General features: G+C 32.7%; 1 protein-coding gene across 1 annotated transcript; it reads right to left on the reverse strand.

Annotated features, from left to right (window-relative positions):
- Positions 1-3,859: 3,859 nt before the first annotated feature.
- On the reverse strand, positions 3,860-18,596 carry LOC131841423 (membrane-bound transcription factor site-1 protease). The gene is made up of 20 exons (XM_059189743.1): positions 18,236-18,596; positions 16,295-16,474; positions 15,796-15,882; positions 15,351-15,447; positions 14,804-15,024; positions 14,478-14,618; positions 14,197-14,355; positions 13,981-14,068; positions 12,968-13,149; positions 12,087-12,251; positions 11,304-11,453; positions 10,406-10,488; positions 9,847-10,052; positions 8,827-9,025; positions 8,368-8,431; positions 7,856-7,996; positions 7,500-7,637; positions 7,020-7,200; positions 6,613-6,801; positions 3,860-5,975 (listed from the first exon to the last, which is right to left on the reverse strand). Exons 1-20 carry the CDS (start codon positions 18,455-18,457, stop codon positions 5,752-5,754), a joined length of 3,117 nt encoding a protein of 1,038 aa, XP_059045726.1. The 5' UTR covers positions 18,458-18,596; the 3' UTR covers positions 3,860-5,751.
- Positions 18,597-19,325: the final 729 nt, after the last annotated feature.

Here is a 19,325-nt window from a genome sequence, read left to right on the forward strand (position 1 = left end):
AACAATAATATATCTTTCTACCTACCAAAAAACAATAAAATAGAAATTAAAAAATAATCCAGTTGAGTTTTTTTTAACCAGACTAATCCAATAATGCATGCATGGCAATACTCCCGTGAGGCGGGGACAATTGGTCAGACCCCTAGGTACCTTCTAATCATTTATGTTAATTAATTATCTATACATCTATACATATAAATAAAATTGGAGTGTCTGTTTGTAATATTGAAATAACCGTTTTTTACTACATGCATATGAATATAAATACCGTACATACACCAAAAAACCACTTTTTACAATCTCTGAAATGGCTGGACCGATTTTAACAGGACTTTTTTTGGCAAGTAGCTGATATAATGAGTAACTTAGGCTACTTTTATTTTAGAAAAATAAAGTTAAATTTCACGCGGATGAAGTCGCGGGAATAGCTAGTATCTTAATTATATTATAAACACGAATAACACGTAGGCGATATTTTATATTGAAATTTACGCGGGTGTAACCGCGGGTACAACTACTAAGAAATGAAACAAATTTATAGACAGTAAGATAAATAGTTTATTCAGGATATTTTCCAAAATACTTACATCACTAACATCAAAATACACAATCTGTAGTTTACTTAATACACCTCATCACAAAATTCGTCCCTTAGTCAAATAGACATCCTTAATTTACCGTACAGTCAGTTTCATAAATATATTAAGTGACAGAGCAGTCTGTATCATATAGACATCCAAATGTTTTAGCACTAAAATATCATAGACATCTAAATTGCAAATATGTCCTAGCTCTAAAAACTATCAAATATCCATAAGTAGATAACACTTCCTTTAATTCCCTTATACATAAAAAGAAGCAAATATCCAACTATATCGAACAGACCTGTGGGTATAAATATATGCCTAACGTATAGACATTTCATATAGGATAGTCTCACTAATTCGGTACATCAATAAACCGGCACGTCGGCAGTCTCCACCCGCTCCTCCCTCGCCGGTCTCATATTCTAAACCAGTGATTCTCAAAGTGGTCTATTTCGACCCCCAGGGGTCTATGACAAACTGCAAGGAGTCTACGACAGCGATCATCTTGTTGTTTTTACTTTATGTTTTAACACTAAACTTTACTAGTTAGAAATTTACAAAAAATCAATACCAGGTAAGAATGAGGGGTCTACCCAAAACCGAAAAATATGGCAAGGGGTCTACGACACAAAATAGTTTGAGAACCTCTGTTCTAAACTAATCACCTTACATACAATACAATGCCACCTTACACCTTATATTCCGATATAATTCGGAAGAAAAATAATTCTAATAATTCGGCACCCCCTAGTTTTTAATAGTATCGAATTAGTGAGACTCTACTGTTCATTAATTTACACATTAAAAATGTAATTATTAGAACAAACCTACATTTCCGCTATTAAATAGATTTATAGATCTAACAGTTCATATAACACGATATCCCTAAAGGAATGATAGAGAATTATTTTAGATTAAAAATCTATCATTTTCTTTAAAAGAAACTCTTTGAAACGCAGTTCGCAAATGGTAAAGATATCCTGTTGATCCCACACCAATTCTATCAAAATTGAAGAAGTTTTATCTGATTATATAGTTAAAAGATTAGTTTCTCCTTATTCTTTACCTAGACGTTTATCTCGTAATGTATTTGCATACAACAACGAGAATCATAAATACACGTCTTATGACATACATTTACAGAATAAAAGTAGGTTCGTATGAAATTGTGATAATAGACATAGTTTTAAATTATCTAAGTGGCCAAGTAACCAGGTGAATCCTTATCTAAGCGTACGTACTATGAAGAATGTGTGAACAGTGGTTATATCAACTATAGTGAATGAATAAAAACGTGATCTCATTTCATAGGCTGCTGATAAATTCATTGATAGATTATGTATCGGTAGCGGTGATCACATTTACGTCAAACCCCATTGTAAAATATTATTACGGCATGATAATGTGTTAGGGCGACGTCCACGGGGTCCTCCCTGGAAACGATCGTAGGTAAATCCTAATAAATAAGCTGGGGTTGTTAGAAGCTTACCTAAATAATATTATGGCTAATATTTAAAATGGGCTCTTATACCCCGGAAAAGATATTATATTCTTACATTTATATAACCGATAATAATATCAAGTATATGATTAGAAAGAAGTATCCCTTATATGCAAATACATACACAACCATAGTTCAATAAGCAAAATAAGAAAGGTTTTGTCTTTGGCATTATTTATTATACTTTAAATAGTGCGAATATTATTAACTTACACTAATGAGTCATGTCATTCTAGTACATTTGCAATAGACCGCGAAATCGTACAATCTAATAGAATAAATAAATAAAAAATCGATGGTGCAGACACATTTCCATAAGAAAAGCACAACTAGCTATATATTCAAATAAAATAATATAACTGCATTATCATTTTTTAGCATAATAAATAATTTATAATTTTAATAAAATTTCAAATAAAACGTAAAATATAATATTTTGCAATTATTTCATTGGAATAATAATTCTTATGAAGACATTTATTTATCGAAATATCTTCTTAAAGTTGTTCCTATACGACGAATCTGAATCTGAATAAATTACAACATTCTATATTCAGTAACTAGTTTACAAAATAAAAACTGCTTTCCTGCAACTAAATTTTGTTTGCGATTTGCAAATGCATTGTGATATTAATATTATAATAGTCGTATAACAATCCAATGTATAATTTGTATACATAGCTGGACGGCACCATATCATGTCAGCAGATAGATGTCTGTGCTATTACCAGAGGGATGTACCATGTAAGATTGACCTCTACGCGATTCTCCCTGGAAACCATTCTGGTAAATTGCCATTTGCCAAGATGGGCTAACTCATTTGACTTCATGCTCATTTTATCATCGTCCACTGGTGCTCCGCAAGCATAAGCCGTAAGCGGAGGAGGGTGCATCATTCCATTATCATCCATAAAAATAAACGATTACACTTTATGTAACGTTTAGCACCCTACACTGCCATTGGTACAATTATTTCATATTACAATCATTAAATACTTGTAAACAGGCACGATGGTTACCTATTTTTGCTCAAACAATTCTTATCTGTAATTTAATGATAATATAATTATTTAATATTATTCAAAGAAATTATGCTCGTTAATGCCTATCATTAAAATTGCACCGCTAAGTTGTGAACTTCTAATTAATAACAAAGTCTTAGTATGTATAATACATGATATCTTATATCAAGTATATAACCACAGCTCAAATGAATTGTTTTGTTTAACAATAAGTTATATTTAAATTTACGATTTTTATGTTTATTTTTAATGAATACTCGATGACCGAAAAAATAACAAATAAATATTCTCGGTACTGTCGGCCAAACAACTTAATTAAAGCGTTTTGTTTACGGTTTAACTTTTTTAGATTAAAAAATGCAATCGATCTGCATTTTTATTAACTTGCGTGTATTAATATGTGTATAATTCTAAAGCTAAATTACAATTTGATTTATATGCACTACTATGATTACCACAATTTTACAATAATATCAATGAAAACGTGAGTCGTACCTATTCTAAAATGTTTAAATTTATATTGTCACAAATCGACATTTAAACAGACTATAGTGTATATATATATATATATCAATACAATTGCTATGCTACATAGCTTAAAAGTTTATTACAGTCATCGGGATGTACTCGGACACGTTACAACCAGCTATAAAACCCCGAAAACAGACCATAATTCTCTCAGGCACGTATCTTAGCTCACAAATTATATGCAGCGGATTAGTTAATGAGGTTTATATTGATATCCGCAATTCTAACTACTTTTTCCCCATTTCAATACTACAATTCCATATTATACATGCATCATTATCATTACTTATCGATATCCTAAAATCACATTCCATATTGATTACGAACATATACAGGTATATAGAGTATAGCTACATGATTTATAAATTTTCAAAACACGTACCTATGTTTATACCAAACATATTGTGAGAAGTGATTTCATATTTCGTAAAAAAATGCAGTTTTTAGGCCAAAAAGCCCTAATATACATAAAATAAATTACATTTAGAAATATTGCATACAGTTTTTGAGCAAATTAAAAATGTATTGACCATTTACTTACACAGCTGAATTCATAGCTTAATTATCGTTAAAAGTGTTTGCGACGTCTTTTTCGTCTATAATCGTTGTAGCCACAATTAGACATGTAAAAAAACATGTCCAACATGTAAAATCCGTAATTAGCGTTAAGTAGACATGCGGCATATATATATTACAATACGAATACAATCAATTTAAATTCATAATTTCAATAAAACTGTTTTGAAGCACCCATATTATATCGTTAATATTCCTATACAATCCAACAAATTAGTTTTCGATATCGAGACAACTACAATGATGTACAACTTACAGTAATTAAGTACAAAGTACACACCATCGTTGATATTATTTCTATTAAATCGCTACATGATGAGAATTAAATATATAAACTGTCAAACACTAGCCAAATTTATTTGGTATTTTACAATCGCTTTTATTAAATGTGTCTCGCCTAGTGTATTACACCATCAAAAACATTACAATTATTAGTAATGAAACCTAGACATTAGAATTTTTAAAGTTTTCCTATAATGTGAGGATTTTGAAAGAGGCGCAGTTATAACGTACGCACGTTGTATCTAAACGACTTATATTTGTAAATTCTAATACTAAAGTAATTAACCTAAAATAATAAATGCATATATAATTATATTTTAAGATTTTTTACATCCATTGTCATAATTTTATCGTAAATTATTTAAGATTGTAAAAAAACATCCATTCTTTTAAGAATGTTTTGATTACCCACGTTTTATATAATTATAAGGATATGCTATCATTAGAAATATATGATTTTCGAAACGAAATCCATAATTAACAATAATATATATAGGATTATTAATGTAAATAATTACATTAAACACAGACATATTAATTATATTACTATGCTCCTTTCTTATGGTTGATTGTAGTGAAAGAGAACAAGTGCGTCTTAAGTAGACAAGTGCATTAATAGACATGAATTAATATATAATATTACACCAATGGTATGAATACATTGCACATCCATGGAAGAAATTAATTTTGAGTAGTCCATGCCAATATTTGGATCACCAATATTATTTGATTAATAGTATATTACGATTCAAGTGCGTCATAAATAACTTATAGCACACGAGGAGCAATTTCAGGCCGATCCGAAGGCGGAGTTTGTTAAATACGCACGTATATCCTGCGATGTTTTGCTGACGATGTTTTTCAACACACTTCATTTGAAATAAACTCAACCATAAAACTGTAATGCACACCATTTCAAGTGCGGTTATGGTATACAACTTCACTAGTTGCGTTTATAACTCACGCGCATCTTAAACGCTGCTTTATATATCGAAAACCAGTGAAATTAGATCCACGAGCAAGTGTGTTGAAAAATAAACAAAAACATTACCAATCCTACGTAACAATCTTAGGTAACATTCCGTCGTAATCGATTAGTTAATACATTTTTGGTAGACACCAAATAGACAGAGAAGTATTTGTCCAGAACGTCTTGACAATACAAGATAAAGAGAGTCACATTAGTTAAGAAATCGATGGCTCCATCTACTGACACACACTCAGCATCATTCTGCTGACTGTGTGTAAGTTTTTGCTAGGTGGCCAGCGCCATGAGTCTGCGTCTTCGAAGTTTCCGGCCGCACCGTTTCCAGATTGTGGTGAGAAAGTAGATGATACCGAACAAGGCGACCAGACTGATGGCACGACTGGTAGTTGAGGAGGACGTGGGTTCAGATTCCGGATGAGAACGTGACGGCGCCGCGCCAGCTCCGCGCCATGCACGTGGCGCTGGTTCTGTACCATCGATATCTGGAGCACCTATTACATTATTATTACTTTATTTATTTCTTTGTTACTTTAATTTATGTACAGTTTATGCAAGTGTATCTAGCTTGTATTTTACGTTATTATTATATGTTACCTTATTTACATATATCTGTTAAATATTTTAATTTGTCTCACATATGGCGGTTTTATTGGTTTCAGCAATAAAGCCTTATATATTTATTATCTATATGATATTTGTGTTTTTTAGTTATTTGTGATATGTCTATATATCTGCTACTATTCTGCTTAATAATAGTAAAATACAAACTATAAATAGGTTATACTTTATTATTATTAAATAAAATAGTAGCACTAGTAAAAGGATTTATAAACTGTGTTTCAGTTAGAAGAGATATGATGACATTGCAAGTCAGGTGAGCGAAAGTCGTCTTTTGCTGTATTTTTTATGTAATTGTAATAATTACACAAAAAATAGCGTATTTAGAATTTAAGGAACATATTCAGAATCTACCTCCTTTTAACTGCAAAGTAGTGTTTCGAACACCAAACTCAGAATTCATAAACTATTATAATAACTAAGCTTGGTAAATGGGGGGCCAGTCATTCCTCCTCCCTCCATTTTGACTGGTGAAAACGGGTATTTTGTATGTCAATTAATAAGAATTACCAATGCTTTTGGGGTCAGTCGGCTGGCGCCTGGGTGCGAGGTTGCGGGCGGCCAGAGGTGCCTGTACAGGATGTGGTGTGAGCGCTGGCTTTTTTCCACAATCAGGCACAGGCCTGGGTCCACTGCCATCCGGCGAGAGCACCCGCGAGTACATGTGCAAACGGCCTCCTTCGGCACGTTGTGGCAAATCTATACACATATCATAACATTGAGAGGTTTAAGAACTATATGTATATGTTTTGAAAATCTGCAAATCAAAAATAATTTATTCATGTAGGACATTTTAGCTGCTTATGGACGTTAAGTTTTTAGTTAATTAGAAAAAAATTAACGAATTTCAAATCTCTATACTTTCAACTACTTGTACATTATATTGAAGATAATTATTTATTTTTAATTTCAATTACCTGAAGGTATAATGTGTACATCTCGAACCCGATGTTGCGGTGGTGTGGCAGCTTCCTTCAATGGCGAAGGGAGGTGACCCACAAGGGCATACTGCAGAGTCGCCAGTAGCAGCCAATGGCAGGGCTGGGCCGCCCCGCCTTCCAGACATGAAGAGTCGCCGTATACAACCAATCTACCAGCCTATATGTAGAAGGAAGTAATAATTATGTATTTTTTTACTTTTAGAGTTTTCATGTACAAAATACACAAAGCCATGTATTTTGTACTACGTGTTTCTAGTAGTTAAATTCTATGGTGCACCCACCTGTGGTATAACGTTGATGGGGTACCAATGAAGGACATAACTATATATCGATAGGTTGAATATGAAGTCAGATGAGTTAGTACGTCGTGATAGAATTAATATGACGGGCTATTAATAAATATATGACAATAAATATTTAATCAAATAAACATGTAATTTTATAATAGATCCTTACCCGTGGTAATTTTTCCATAGTGGTATTAGTGTAGTTACTTCTCTGGCTACCGGTCTGCAATAGCCCCAATATAGGCACATCAACGGTCGGTGCCCCGTCTGCCGCTCGATTCCCACTAGGCTTTTCTTTCGACATTATCTAATTGCAAGACATCCTTTTTAAAGTTATAATAATTTAAGACACAATTAGACTATTTTATATTAAGTACACATGAATGTCTTTACTGTAAATTCGCACTCATAATATTACGCATTTATTTTTTGATATCCTATATGATTTTTATAGAATGCTTTAAATAATTATAATTAACAATTCCAGTTTTTGTTCTAATTATTGCAGTACAAAATTAACATTACCTGTTGCCCCTGATCACTCAATGGTGCTGTAATTATGACGCCATGCTGAGGGAAGCTGTGAATATGAGTCCCGCTTGCGTAGTATATCGGGTGTCGACCCAGTTTGAACGAGCCTTCAAACACGCGATCTCCTAGTGCTACCTATATACACAAAAAAAGTTCCAATAAAAACGCTATACAATCCTTAGAAAATTAGTATAGAAAAAGCACGAAATTCCATTTCTGTTAAATTAATTTATAAACCATTTCTTATAGAGAAACACAAATAGAACAATTGTTCAATTGTTTTGTATTTGTTTGTGTCGTAGTTGAAAGGATTTCAAATATAAATATGGATATTTATTCATCTTAATTAACTATTTAATTTGTGAAATAATAAACAACGAATTCATAACACTTCACGGATAATACTAACAAATCCAATATATATTATTGATATCACCATTATTTTACCACATAGGGAATAAAAAAAAACAATGACGCTTTCGCAAAATGATTTAAAAATAACATACCTGATACATACTCAGAAGATCATTCAATGCTGGTACATTTGCGCCACCAGTTTCCGGTATCCACCTGTTAATATATTATATTTGTTATATATGTAACTGTAAGGTTGGATTTTCGATTTAAAATCAATCTCATGAGAGTGTAAACTATCCTTGGACCTCGTTGGTCTAGAGATTTAGTAATGAGCTTTGCTTCCGATGGTCATGTTCCATTCCTCGCACGATCAAATATTGTATTCATGATAATCAATATGGGTGTTTTCTACGTACGTTATGTATGAATATACAAGTATATTTAGTTGTCTAGTAACCCTAACATAAGCTCTGTTTACCTTAGGACTGGATGCGCTCTGTGAAGTGTTCAGATATTTTGAACAATATGTCTTATAATATAAGGTACTTTTGGTAGTCTATCTGTGCTGAAAAGTACATTGAAGTTCCTAATAGATATGGGACCCTTACCATTGTCGTGTGTTTTCATCATAAAACTTCACGTGCCGCAGTAACGAAGCGTTGTACCAATCAGCGAATACAACCAGCGAAAGTCCGGAATCCACAGCCTTTTTCAATGCGGCCATTTCTTCAGGAAAATATTCATCTTCGGGATCCACGAGTAGAAGAGCTCCATATAGAGATGTGTCGACGCAGGTTAAAGGTGTACCTAGTAGCGGGTACCAAATTTTATCAGTTAATCTTTATTTTTTATTAGTAATTACATGACACTAGAACTGCAATACAGACAGCCTCTTCATTATAATGCATCGAAACGTGCATAAATCGCAATTGTCAAAAGATCCCAACAAAATGGTAACAATCTTGGTCCTAACATCGGCCAAGTGACAATAATATTTTAATTGTAATTTTATAATTTTCAATTAAATGTATATTACAACTAGCGACCTGACTCGGCGTCACACGGATGCATGTCATATCACATGCATCACATACCTTTCTCCTGAATCACTCTGTCTATTGCTGAAAGCCGCATTAATATCAGTTGTGTAAATTAAAATATATAAGCTAACAGACAGTGGCGGCGATTTTGTTTTACACTATGTAAAGACTTTTTGTTTTTTTTTTGTGCCCTGGCTCGGTTGTAGATTGCATAAAATGTATCCTAACAGTGACATAATCTACAATTAGATAATTTCACATTTTTCTCAGCGTATAAGGTAATATTTGGAAATATGGTCCCGCCCTGTAAGAATCCAATCCGGATTTTTACATATGGAGTGGCAGAAAAAAACACGATCAAAAATATTAATAATCAAAAATGTTATCTTCCTATATTTATATTTTATAATATCAATCAATCACATAATTAAATTTTACCGCCTTATCTTTGATCGGCGCGTTGGCATATATGATAGAATAGCAGCATAGAATGCCATCTAGCATTAAAACCGCCACACAATTTTTGCGTGCAAAAGAATGATTTTTTTTTTATATTTTAGACACAAAGGCAATGTTCACAAGGCTCACCCATAACTTCAAGATAATATCCGTGCTCACGGAGGCGGTGATACATGTCTCTAAAGTTGGTGTGTACGTGATCGGCGTGCCAATCCAGAGGGTCGTGTTTAGCTCTTAAGTCGTCCCGGGGGAAGTAGCCCCCAGGATAGCGCAGGCTATGGAACTGATCCCATAACAGTCGCCGTGAACGCACTGGCACCGGAATCACTCGTGCTCTGTAATTATATTAAAAATTGGTACTGTTCATCTGAACATTCAGCTGAATCTATGACATAGATATAGATGGAACTGGCTCACTGATGCCAGCCTATGACTACTTCTTTCGTAAAATCTTAAAATAAGTTAGTATTTATATGAAGGCGTAATTTAGAATGTGTTCTTTTTAAGATGGAGTTGATTCAAATGAGCAAATATAGATTTTAATATTTTACGCATGTGGCATGCTTATGTGCACCTTAGCCTTCCAAAAATTCTTTTGCCTCAGACTTCTTAAAATTATTATATATTTACAAAATACGATGAAGTATTTTTATAGGTGGATCTTTAATTATATGAAGTGTTTACACACCGTATCGGTAGCATCAGTGTCGCATTACGCATGGTCTTGTCCCCGTATTCGCCGTGACTTTCAATCGTCACATTTATATGGCCCTGCAAAACATTCATATACTTAATATTTTAATCTAACAAAACGTAACCTTTATATTATAATAATTAATTAATAATGATATAAAAGTACAAATTCTTAGTTTATTTATATATTATTTCAAATATAAAATACAAACTCAATTATAGTAGAATGGTTAAAAAATCTTATTATTGTTACCGCACAAATTGTCAATGATATCTTAGCAGATAACTTTCAAACGTACTGGAATGTATGTAAATGTAAACTGTGGATTTTGAGACGGCGATGTTATTATTTACAATTACTTGGATACCTATAAAAACTACGATATATTTGAATATCTGTTGACAATACAACTACTCACTCTTTCATATACGCATATTCCGCTGTAATCATTTTGGTGGACTGTGGTGCTTATATGACATACGAAGCATAGACCATATTTTAAATAAGTTGTAACCATATTTTAGTTAAGTTGAAAATGTAAGAAATATAAATGAAAATTAATATAAAAGATTGAATTGCGTTGGAAAATATATGCAAAAAGTTACAAATTAAACGGCTGATCGAGATCCAAATACTTCCCGCTTATGGAAAGGCCATTATTAATGTATATTACTTCATTTACATAGTTTTTTTATTACTCTATTTTTTATACTCTTATTGTCCATAGACTGAAGGTCCATGCCCTTTTTAGCGAATTATTTATTTTGTCCATTCGTTTTTTTACATGGCTTTTCTAGTTCCGCGAAGATATGTGTTGTGGCTTCCCACAGTTAATGAATTAATTAATCTATACTTTTGTTCTGGCCTACATTATTAGTATATTGTGAATTACCTCAATAACTCCATCAAAAGTGGCTCCTTCTTCCAGTACCATGAAACTGAGCGCCAACCAACCGGACCACGGCCACAATATCTGACTGTGTTCAACAGACACAGAGAGCAACCCGCCGTGCGGTAGGTGAGGATGCCAGGTTACTTCTTTCTATTGTTTTGAAAATTTTATTTAATGTAATGAAAGTATCGTGATGGTTTACTGTTCTCACATACACACCCATAAGGTCGTGAGTTAAAATCTGGGATACAAAGTTTAAAAAAATCTATCTATTTATAACAAAACTATGTTGGATTCAAATATATCCAATAAAATGTGGGTATTTCAAGAGTTGCGGTCACGTCTAGAAACTATCCCCTTCAGGATAATAGTCATGATAGTATTTTATATTGCAAATACGCTTTTGGGTGACAATAGTAATGAAATAGAGACTGGTATATTCTGCTCATCATGTTGTACAGCAGTTATTTCCTACAGCACTGTATAAGTTTATTATTTCACCATAAGAGAACTCACATAAAAAAAAACAAATTCTATATATGCGAAAATTAGTACCGTTATATTATCTTTTCAAAAAATCAGGCAAATTGTGGATAAGTTAGGCATGATATATAATTATACGTTTTTATGATTCCTTATTCAAATAAATTTTATTTAATAACTTTTGAATACTCATAGATTTTTTTCATCAAATGCTCATTTAGAAAGCTGAGACAGCTTCACATCACAAGAAGGAATAAGAAACTTGCGTGTTGCTCTTAATAAAATAATAATCCAACTCACCACATGTCCAGAGACACCGAGACCATTAATAACTGTAACATTGGCTATGGTGGGCTGAGCGCTGTAGTACAACTGCTGGGTGCAGTATGGCCACATATACTGACACTCTGTCAAATCAATATATGGAGGGCTCAAACTTGCCTTTGGTTCGTATTCTCTGAGGAACTGTTGAAATGAAATGGAATAAAATTGTAGCGCGATGGGCATATGATATACACCTCACCAGTGTAGCGTCAAGTATGACATGACCAGGTAGTATCTAGGCAGTGAGTATACAGATGTAATAGTTATACTACAATAGTAGTTTATTTGATAGTGTGCTACATGGCTTATTAGTAACAGGTATACTCAACGCGGAGGGTGGACTGGTTTTACACTGAAGTTAAATATAAATAATGTGGAGTAGTAAACAACTGGGAAGGTGCCGAGTGTGAATAGAAATTTGTCCAATATATTATAATATATTTACAACGTCATAAAATAGGTTCGGTACTACATATGTATACGATAATACTGATTTATATAGAATGTTAGAATTTTAATTCATTTATGTAATTATGTATTGATTTATTAAGATGCAATGGTATCATAATTTATTCTAATAGAATCCGTAACGATATTATAAATGCAAGTGTTCATGCGCTTGTTACCTTTCACGTCTTAACGGCTGGACAGATCTTATTAATATTCATTCATACGCTTAGTCGTGAAAAGACAATATATGTATAGACAGAATTTCCAGTCCAAAATATTACTATAAATAAATCAAAATTGATTGTCAAATATGTTGGAGGTCACTCGTGTTAATGCAAGATAGTAGACAGTAACATAACAAGGTTAATTAATAAAATATAAATTAAATACAGAGTTAAAATAGCAACCTGATAAGCACTAATAAGGTCCAATTTTCCGTGTCCCTGTTCGAACATGTTATAGTTGGTTAGTCGACGAGCCGTGATGCACAGGGCCTGCTTGACAGACGCTGGAGTTAAGTGATGTCGTGGAACACCACTAGCTAGCAATGCTATGGCACCAGCCACTACAGGGGATGCCACCGATGTACCTATATTGATAATAATAACAATAAATTTCATTTCAAATTATTTTAAATACATTCTTAAGATTAGTTAGATAAACTACGCCATTATTTAAGAGTAGGATGAATCACGCAAACAGTATAGTTCGAATAATTTACTCACATTGGCAATTTCTTATTACATATGCACGTCAAATTGTCTAAATTTATCATTAACCCTATAATCTAGTTTGGCGCTAGTTACTTCAGTTGAGAGGAACTAGCAAGAAACTCAATTGATACATTTTTTATAACTTTATATACAAAATTGTGTAAATTTGTGGATAACTTGTAGATCCCTCCTCAAGACCTAATCAATTCATGTGGACAAGTAGTGACAACTTTCGCTATTATAGTTATAGCACTGTATATTATAACATTAAATTACGATTTCCCTACAATTAGTTAATTAGTATCATCATCATCTACTTCTTCTTTAACCAATTTATTTGGGGCGATGTAACTTTCTCCTACACTCGTCTCTGTTCGCTGTGATCTTATTTATTCCCTTTCTTACAACATTATCTTTCACGCAGTCCATCCATCCCTTTTTCGGCCTTCATATGGCCTTATAACCATGCACACTCATATATAAAATATACATGATTCCTACAATTAATTATTCAGCACATATTAAAAAATATATATATATATATATATTAAATAAAATTAAAAATATATAGTTTATTTATCCACATAGTCGAAATGTTTACATTTTATATTTTCATACGATGGAAGTAGTGTTGTCTTGGTAGTTCTAATGAATATATTTCACATTATAGGTATGTATGAACGTAAAGTTATGTTTAACGTACATACCGCTTAAAGATCGACAACCTCCAGTAACACTTGATCCCTGGACACCGCTGCCGTATGTCACTATATCAGGTTTCATGCGGCCATAGCCCTGAAAGAAAATTCTCACTTGTATGTTTGTGTAAAAGACGAGCCTTTGGGTACTCTTGTTTCAACTCATCTCACTGAAGATAAACAAGAAAAAATTATGTACACACAGTGTTATAATAAAATACGTACATGCGGCAATTCCCACGTAGTCATCCCACGGGATGAGAATTTCGCAATGCGATCGTCGAACCCAATCCCACCAACACCGATTACGTCCATCTGGTCCGCTGGATTGTTAAGAGTCCCGTACAAGGGTCCATCGTTGCCTATCGCTGATACCATTATGACCTAAGCAAATAATAACAGTTGTCATTTTGTTGTTAAGCCACACACTAAAAATTTATATATTCATTTATATTTTGTGGTAAAATACGAGTATTAAAAATAGCAATAACATATAAAATATTTACCTTATTAGCACTTAATTCCCAGACCTTATCGACAAATGGGTGGTCCATGAAATCAGGACCCCCAATACTGAGATTCAACACGTCGATCTTACGCATTATTGCATAATTAAAGGCATCCAGGAACCACGATGTGTATGATACCTAATAACATATTTAAATAATTAAAAAACTGTGTTAGTGCTGTCTCTCCTGTATAACAAACAATTAAAAAAGGGCTCTAAATTTATTTCATATATAATTAAATTCTCCACATCACTAATTTATACTATGAATATACATATAAAGTTAAATTATTAAACACATTAGCATAAGTAATTAATTATTACCTGGTTATCAGTAAACACACGAAATATATGCAAATCGGCATCGGGAGCGAAACCTAGACAATCAGTCCGCGAAGCTATGACGCCAGCTACGAAGGTGCCATGACCAAGAGCATCGTCCAGAGTATTTTCTCCAGTCCAGTCTGTGCGTTCACGCACCCGGCCAAAATGCGGATGATGTCGGGCCAGTCCTGTGTCAAACACTGCTACCCTAACCCCCTCTCCTGTATTAAAATTATTTCATTTCTTTATTAAAAGTTGCTTCCACAACAAAATAATATTAACAAGTAGGAATTAAAGAAAAAGGTTCTTCATGTTTATACATATCTTATAATATATTATACATATTTTATTGGCAAATTGATAAGTACATATCCATATATATTACTGAATGATCTATCAATACGTACTAAATTTCTAGTAAGAAATTTTGAAATAGCTTCCATGGTGTTCAATAAGTAATAAGAAACGGTTTCCGTTCATTCCCTGGCCAACAGGAGATAAAGATATCCGTGTACACTTAGCACAATAATAAAAAAGATAACGTCACCTGTAACACCGAGCGACCAAAGTACATCTGCTTTTAATACTGCCGTTATCTGGCGTGGAACTGTTCTTAGTAACCTGCGAGAATTGTAGCCACCATTCTGTAGGTAGTGAAAATATATAATATTATATATTTTTACTTTCAATTCATTGTAACGATTGAGAGTTAACAGCGGATTAACTAATGTTTAAACGATACTGATTGCAATGTAATGTTAAAAGTTAAATCGTTTGAGGGTTTGGATCTTAAACAGAGAAATAATAGTAAATAAATCCACAATAAAGGAACAGACGATGTCTCCATAAAAATTAGATGTATTAGTGACTATCAGGAGAATTGAAATTGTAAGGGATTACAAAGTGTACTTCATTAATATAAAACTTTAAATTGTCTCGCCAATACAATAATGAGGATAAGTAAATCCTATATTAAACAATACATTTCGTACCTCACGTGGTTTTCTAAGTGAACGTAAGGCGCGAATTCGATGATTACGCCAACCTGCGTATAAACAACCAGCAGGTCCACACTCGTCCTAAAACAAATGAAAACATATAATTATAGGAACGCAATTCTACTACATTTATTTCTTGAAAAGCGTATAAGTAGTGAATAGTTTTATGATACACTGTTTAATTAATAAAAGAATATATATTGTAAGTCAACCTAAACGAAAATTTTACCCGAAATAGACTTTGTACAAAGTGTGACTTCTCTGTATGGGTAAGTACTGTCTGTCTCTTCTCTATTTCCAACTCTAAGCTGCTTACTTTGTATGTTTTGTTTAGAGACTAAGCTCACCGTGGAATTATATGCTTTGTACAGACTTAAAATCATAGACTTCTTTATATAGACAACGGTTGCCAACGGTTGACAACTTTAACATTAGGTTGAACGTAAAATTGAAAGGCATTCCAAATACGTAAAAAAAATCAAGTACAGCTCACCTCTTTGATATATTTTATGGTCCGTTGAACCTGCCTTTGAACAGTGACACGACGAATTGCTGGGTGATCTCGTAGAGCATCCAACGCACGATATCCATTCTCCTCTAACACGATCACATCAAAGTCACTTGGATAGTCGTTAGCTGGATTATTTCGTTGTAATAATGTCCAATTTGATACCTACCAAAAAGTTCATAATTATATTTTTTTATACCCTGGATTATACGTAGGTCACACAATACATAGTCCGTAACTAAGCAGAACATTATTATAATAATAAAAATAATATTTTAGGACATTTCACACGGCTCCATCCATTTCTTGGGTATTAAATCTTATGTTATGAGTGCTAGACATCACAGATACCTATACATATGTTTATATATATTTTTGGAAATACATATGTAATATACATAGAAGACACCTTAACCAATACACATAATCATACTCGTTAGTACAAATTTATGTACATTGATATTTTTTTAATATGCTAGAAAAAGTAAAGACAGTGTCAATGTTCTTGCTAAAGATTTATCTGCGGTATGCAACGCAAATAATATACCTAATGAGAACAATATGAATATACTTCTGTAAGAGTATGCCTGGCCAAACTACACCCCAAGGGTATATTATAATTTCTTAAGGGTGAACAACATGCATCTGACAATCCTGGTGTCTCAGATGTCCAATAAAAAAAACAAAATTCTGTTTGACAGCCTTTTTGCGAATACATAAGAATTCATCAGATATGGAATGAAGGACTACTGTATAAATAGGAAAAAGAAAAGTTTTTATTCACATGAGCTTACTGAAGCACTTTTAAATTATAATATTTTTTATTCTACAACTCACACAGAATTAAGATTAACTGGAAAGATTAAGAAAAACCTGTTACAGTTATTACCTTCTACTACAATATTATCTGCTACATAGTCTATTCAAAGTTTGAGAATTAAAAGAATAATCTTCATTCTATGAGATCAAAGCAGGAGTGGCATAGGAATTCTCAGACCTGTATTGTACCTTAAGTATACATAGGAATAAGTCTCATAAGTTAATGGGATTACTATAACCACCTTTGCAGAGTAACAACATGCCTAATATGATTTCTGCTGTTGTCCAGAATGGCCTGGTAAAAATTAATAATGAATAGTCAAAACAACATTACAAAATCTGTAGAGTCACCTTTACTCTAAAACGGAGGACTCACCCTACAGTGTGGCTGGGAGATAATGCTTTACCACATAAAGACACTGTTAAATATGTGGACTACAACACTTACACACAATCTGATTACAGCCAGAAGGGCTGATTGCAGATAGAAAAGAAAAGAATATGGAAAAAAAATTGTAGATTACCTTTTATAGCTTCCTAAATTGATATATACTCAATTATTAAAACAGCATTACTGTACCCGACTAAAACAAAGCAGTAATCTTAAGGAATAAATTGTGTCATACCCAATGCACAGAATAAGTGAGACACTGTGATAAAAGAAACTACTTGCCGATTGGGACGCCCCATGGAGCTTGTAGCTCCAACTGCCGTCGTTACACTATATAGGTTCCAATACACAATCAACTTATACTATCTTTACTTATTTATAGAATATTATTTAACTCTTTTATATGTATAATGTAGCATGTACTGTGTATTCTATACTTAAAGTGACCATGCTACACCACAACTACCTATATGAAATGTTTTACATAAGTTGAGTTTTAAGTTAGATTCTACATCAACTAGTCTAGAAATTAATGTTTGTAATTTGATAAGTTCACACATGTACTTATCATCAATGTGTAAATAAATGGGGATTCTTGAAATACGTTTGACTTTTAGCTTTACTAAACTTTGCACAGAATATTCTATAAAAAAATATACTTACAATTATAATTTAGAAAACACAAACATCATAAATTAATCAGGTTCATAACTTACCCCAGCATTTTTCAAGGCCGCGGTTACATAGTTTTCTCTGGTAGATCTTGAGAAATATCCCTTAAACGTAATAATATGTTCACTGCCAACCACATCTGTATTGTACTTGTATTCAACATAAGTAGAATTGGAAAGATTACATGATGCAGCAACAAGTAAATGCTCATTGGCAAAAATCAATATAATTGGAAATGCGATTAATACTACATTTTTATGCATCATCCTCACGTAAAACTTCACCAAATAATGCCATTAAACATGATCGATAAATCAGTAAGTCAATGTTTTTGGTGATAAAAGATAAAATTTATTTGCGGACTACTACAGTATATCACAAGCATAATTGTTATAAACAATATGAATGTTGATAGAATAAAAATTATTTCTAGAATAAATTATTTTAAAAAGATCATTTAAATATTAATAATCAATGGTAAACGTTGTGCGACAATAGAGATGCTGGTAGTGCTACTACTTTATTCAACTTTATTGATTAAATGATTATTAAAATAAAATAACTGCGAAACTAAGTCAGACAACTGACAGTAGTGACAGCTTCATAGTTATTTGTTGTTCTGAGTTCTAGCCAGTGCAGCCTGTGACTCCAACACTGGAACTCTCCCTTACATTTTAAGTATTAAGAAGAAATTACATTAACGTGTTTTTCTGGAGGAATCACCACAACCTTCGTACTGAATGGGCCTTGATTTGAAAATTCTTATTATTTTTTCTTGTGATGAAAGTGATTTAACCAGTAAATTGTATTTAAAGACAACAACATGCTTGATTATTTGGAAGAATTTTTGAAATATATTTATTTGGCAGATTGGATTAGCTTTTGTTATAAAAAGTAACTAATTCTAAGTTACTATTATCACAGATATCATAATATTCTTTATTAAAAGTAGGAAGGTAATTTGCCACTTCACACAAAATCCACATTCGCTTTACAGGCAATACCAAAATTACTATTAGTAGAAATATTGTGTGTATAGGCGTAGCATTTATAAAGTAGATTTGTACACTTCGCATCTATGATATTAGTTTTCCGTAACCGCACTGTTCACAACCTGGAGGGTGTAGCTTCTTA

Source organism: Achroia grisella, unplaced genomic scaffold (genome assembly GCF_030625045.1).
Source record: "Achroia grisella isolate CSIRO2021 unplaced genomic scaffold, CSIRO_AGI_Agris_v1 utg1064, whole genome shotgun sequence".
NCBI classification, from domain to species: Eukaryota; Metazoa; Arthropoda; class Insecta; order Lepidoptera; family Pyralidae; genus Achroia; species Achroia grisella.

What these genes read in the sequence shown, in the direction of transcription:
- LOC131841423 (XM_059189743.1), bottom strand. Translation starts at nt 18,457, where the DNA reads ATGATGCATAAAAATGTAGTATTAATCGCATTTCCAATTATATTGATT. An exon ending in CTTTTGATGGAGTTATTGAG is followed by an intron (nt 10,489 to 11,303) that starts GTAATTCACAAT and finishes AATGTTTTGCAG; the next exon opens with GGCCATATAAATGTGACGAT. An exon ending in CTATGGAAAAATTACCACGG is followed by an intron (nt 7,201 to 7,499) that starts GTAAGGATCTAT and finishes TTCTACATATAG; the next exon opens with GCTGGTAGATTGGTTGTATA.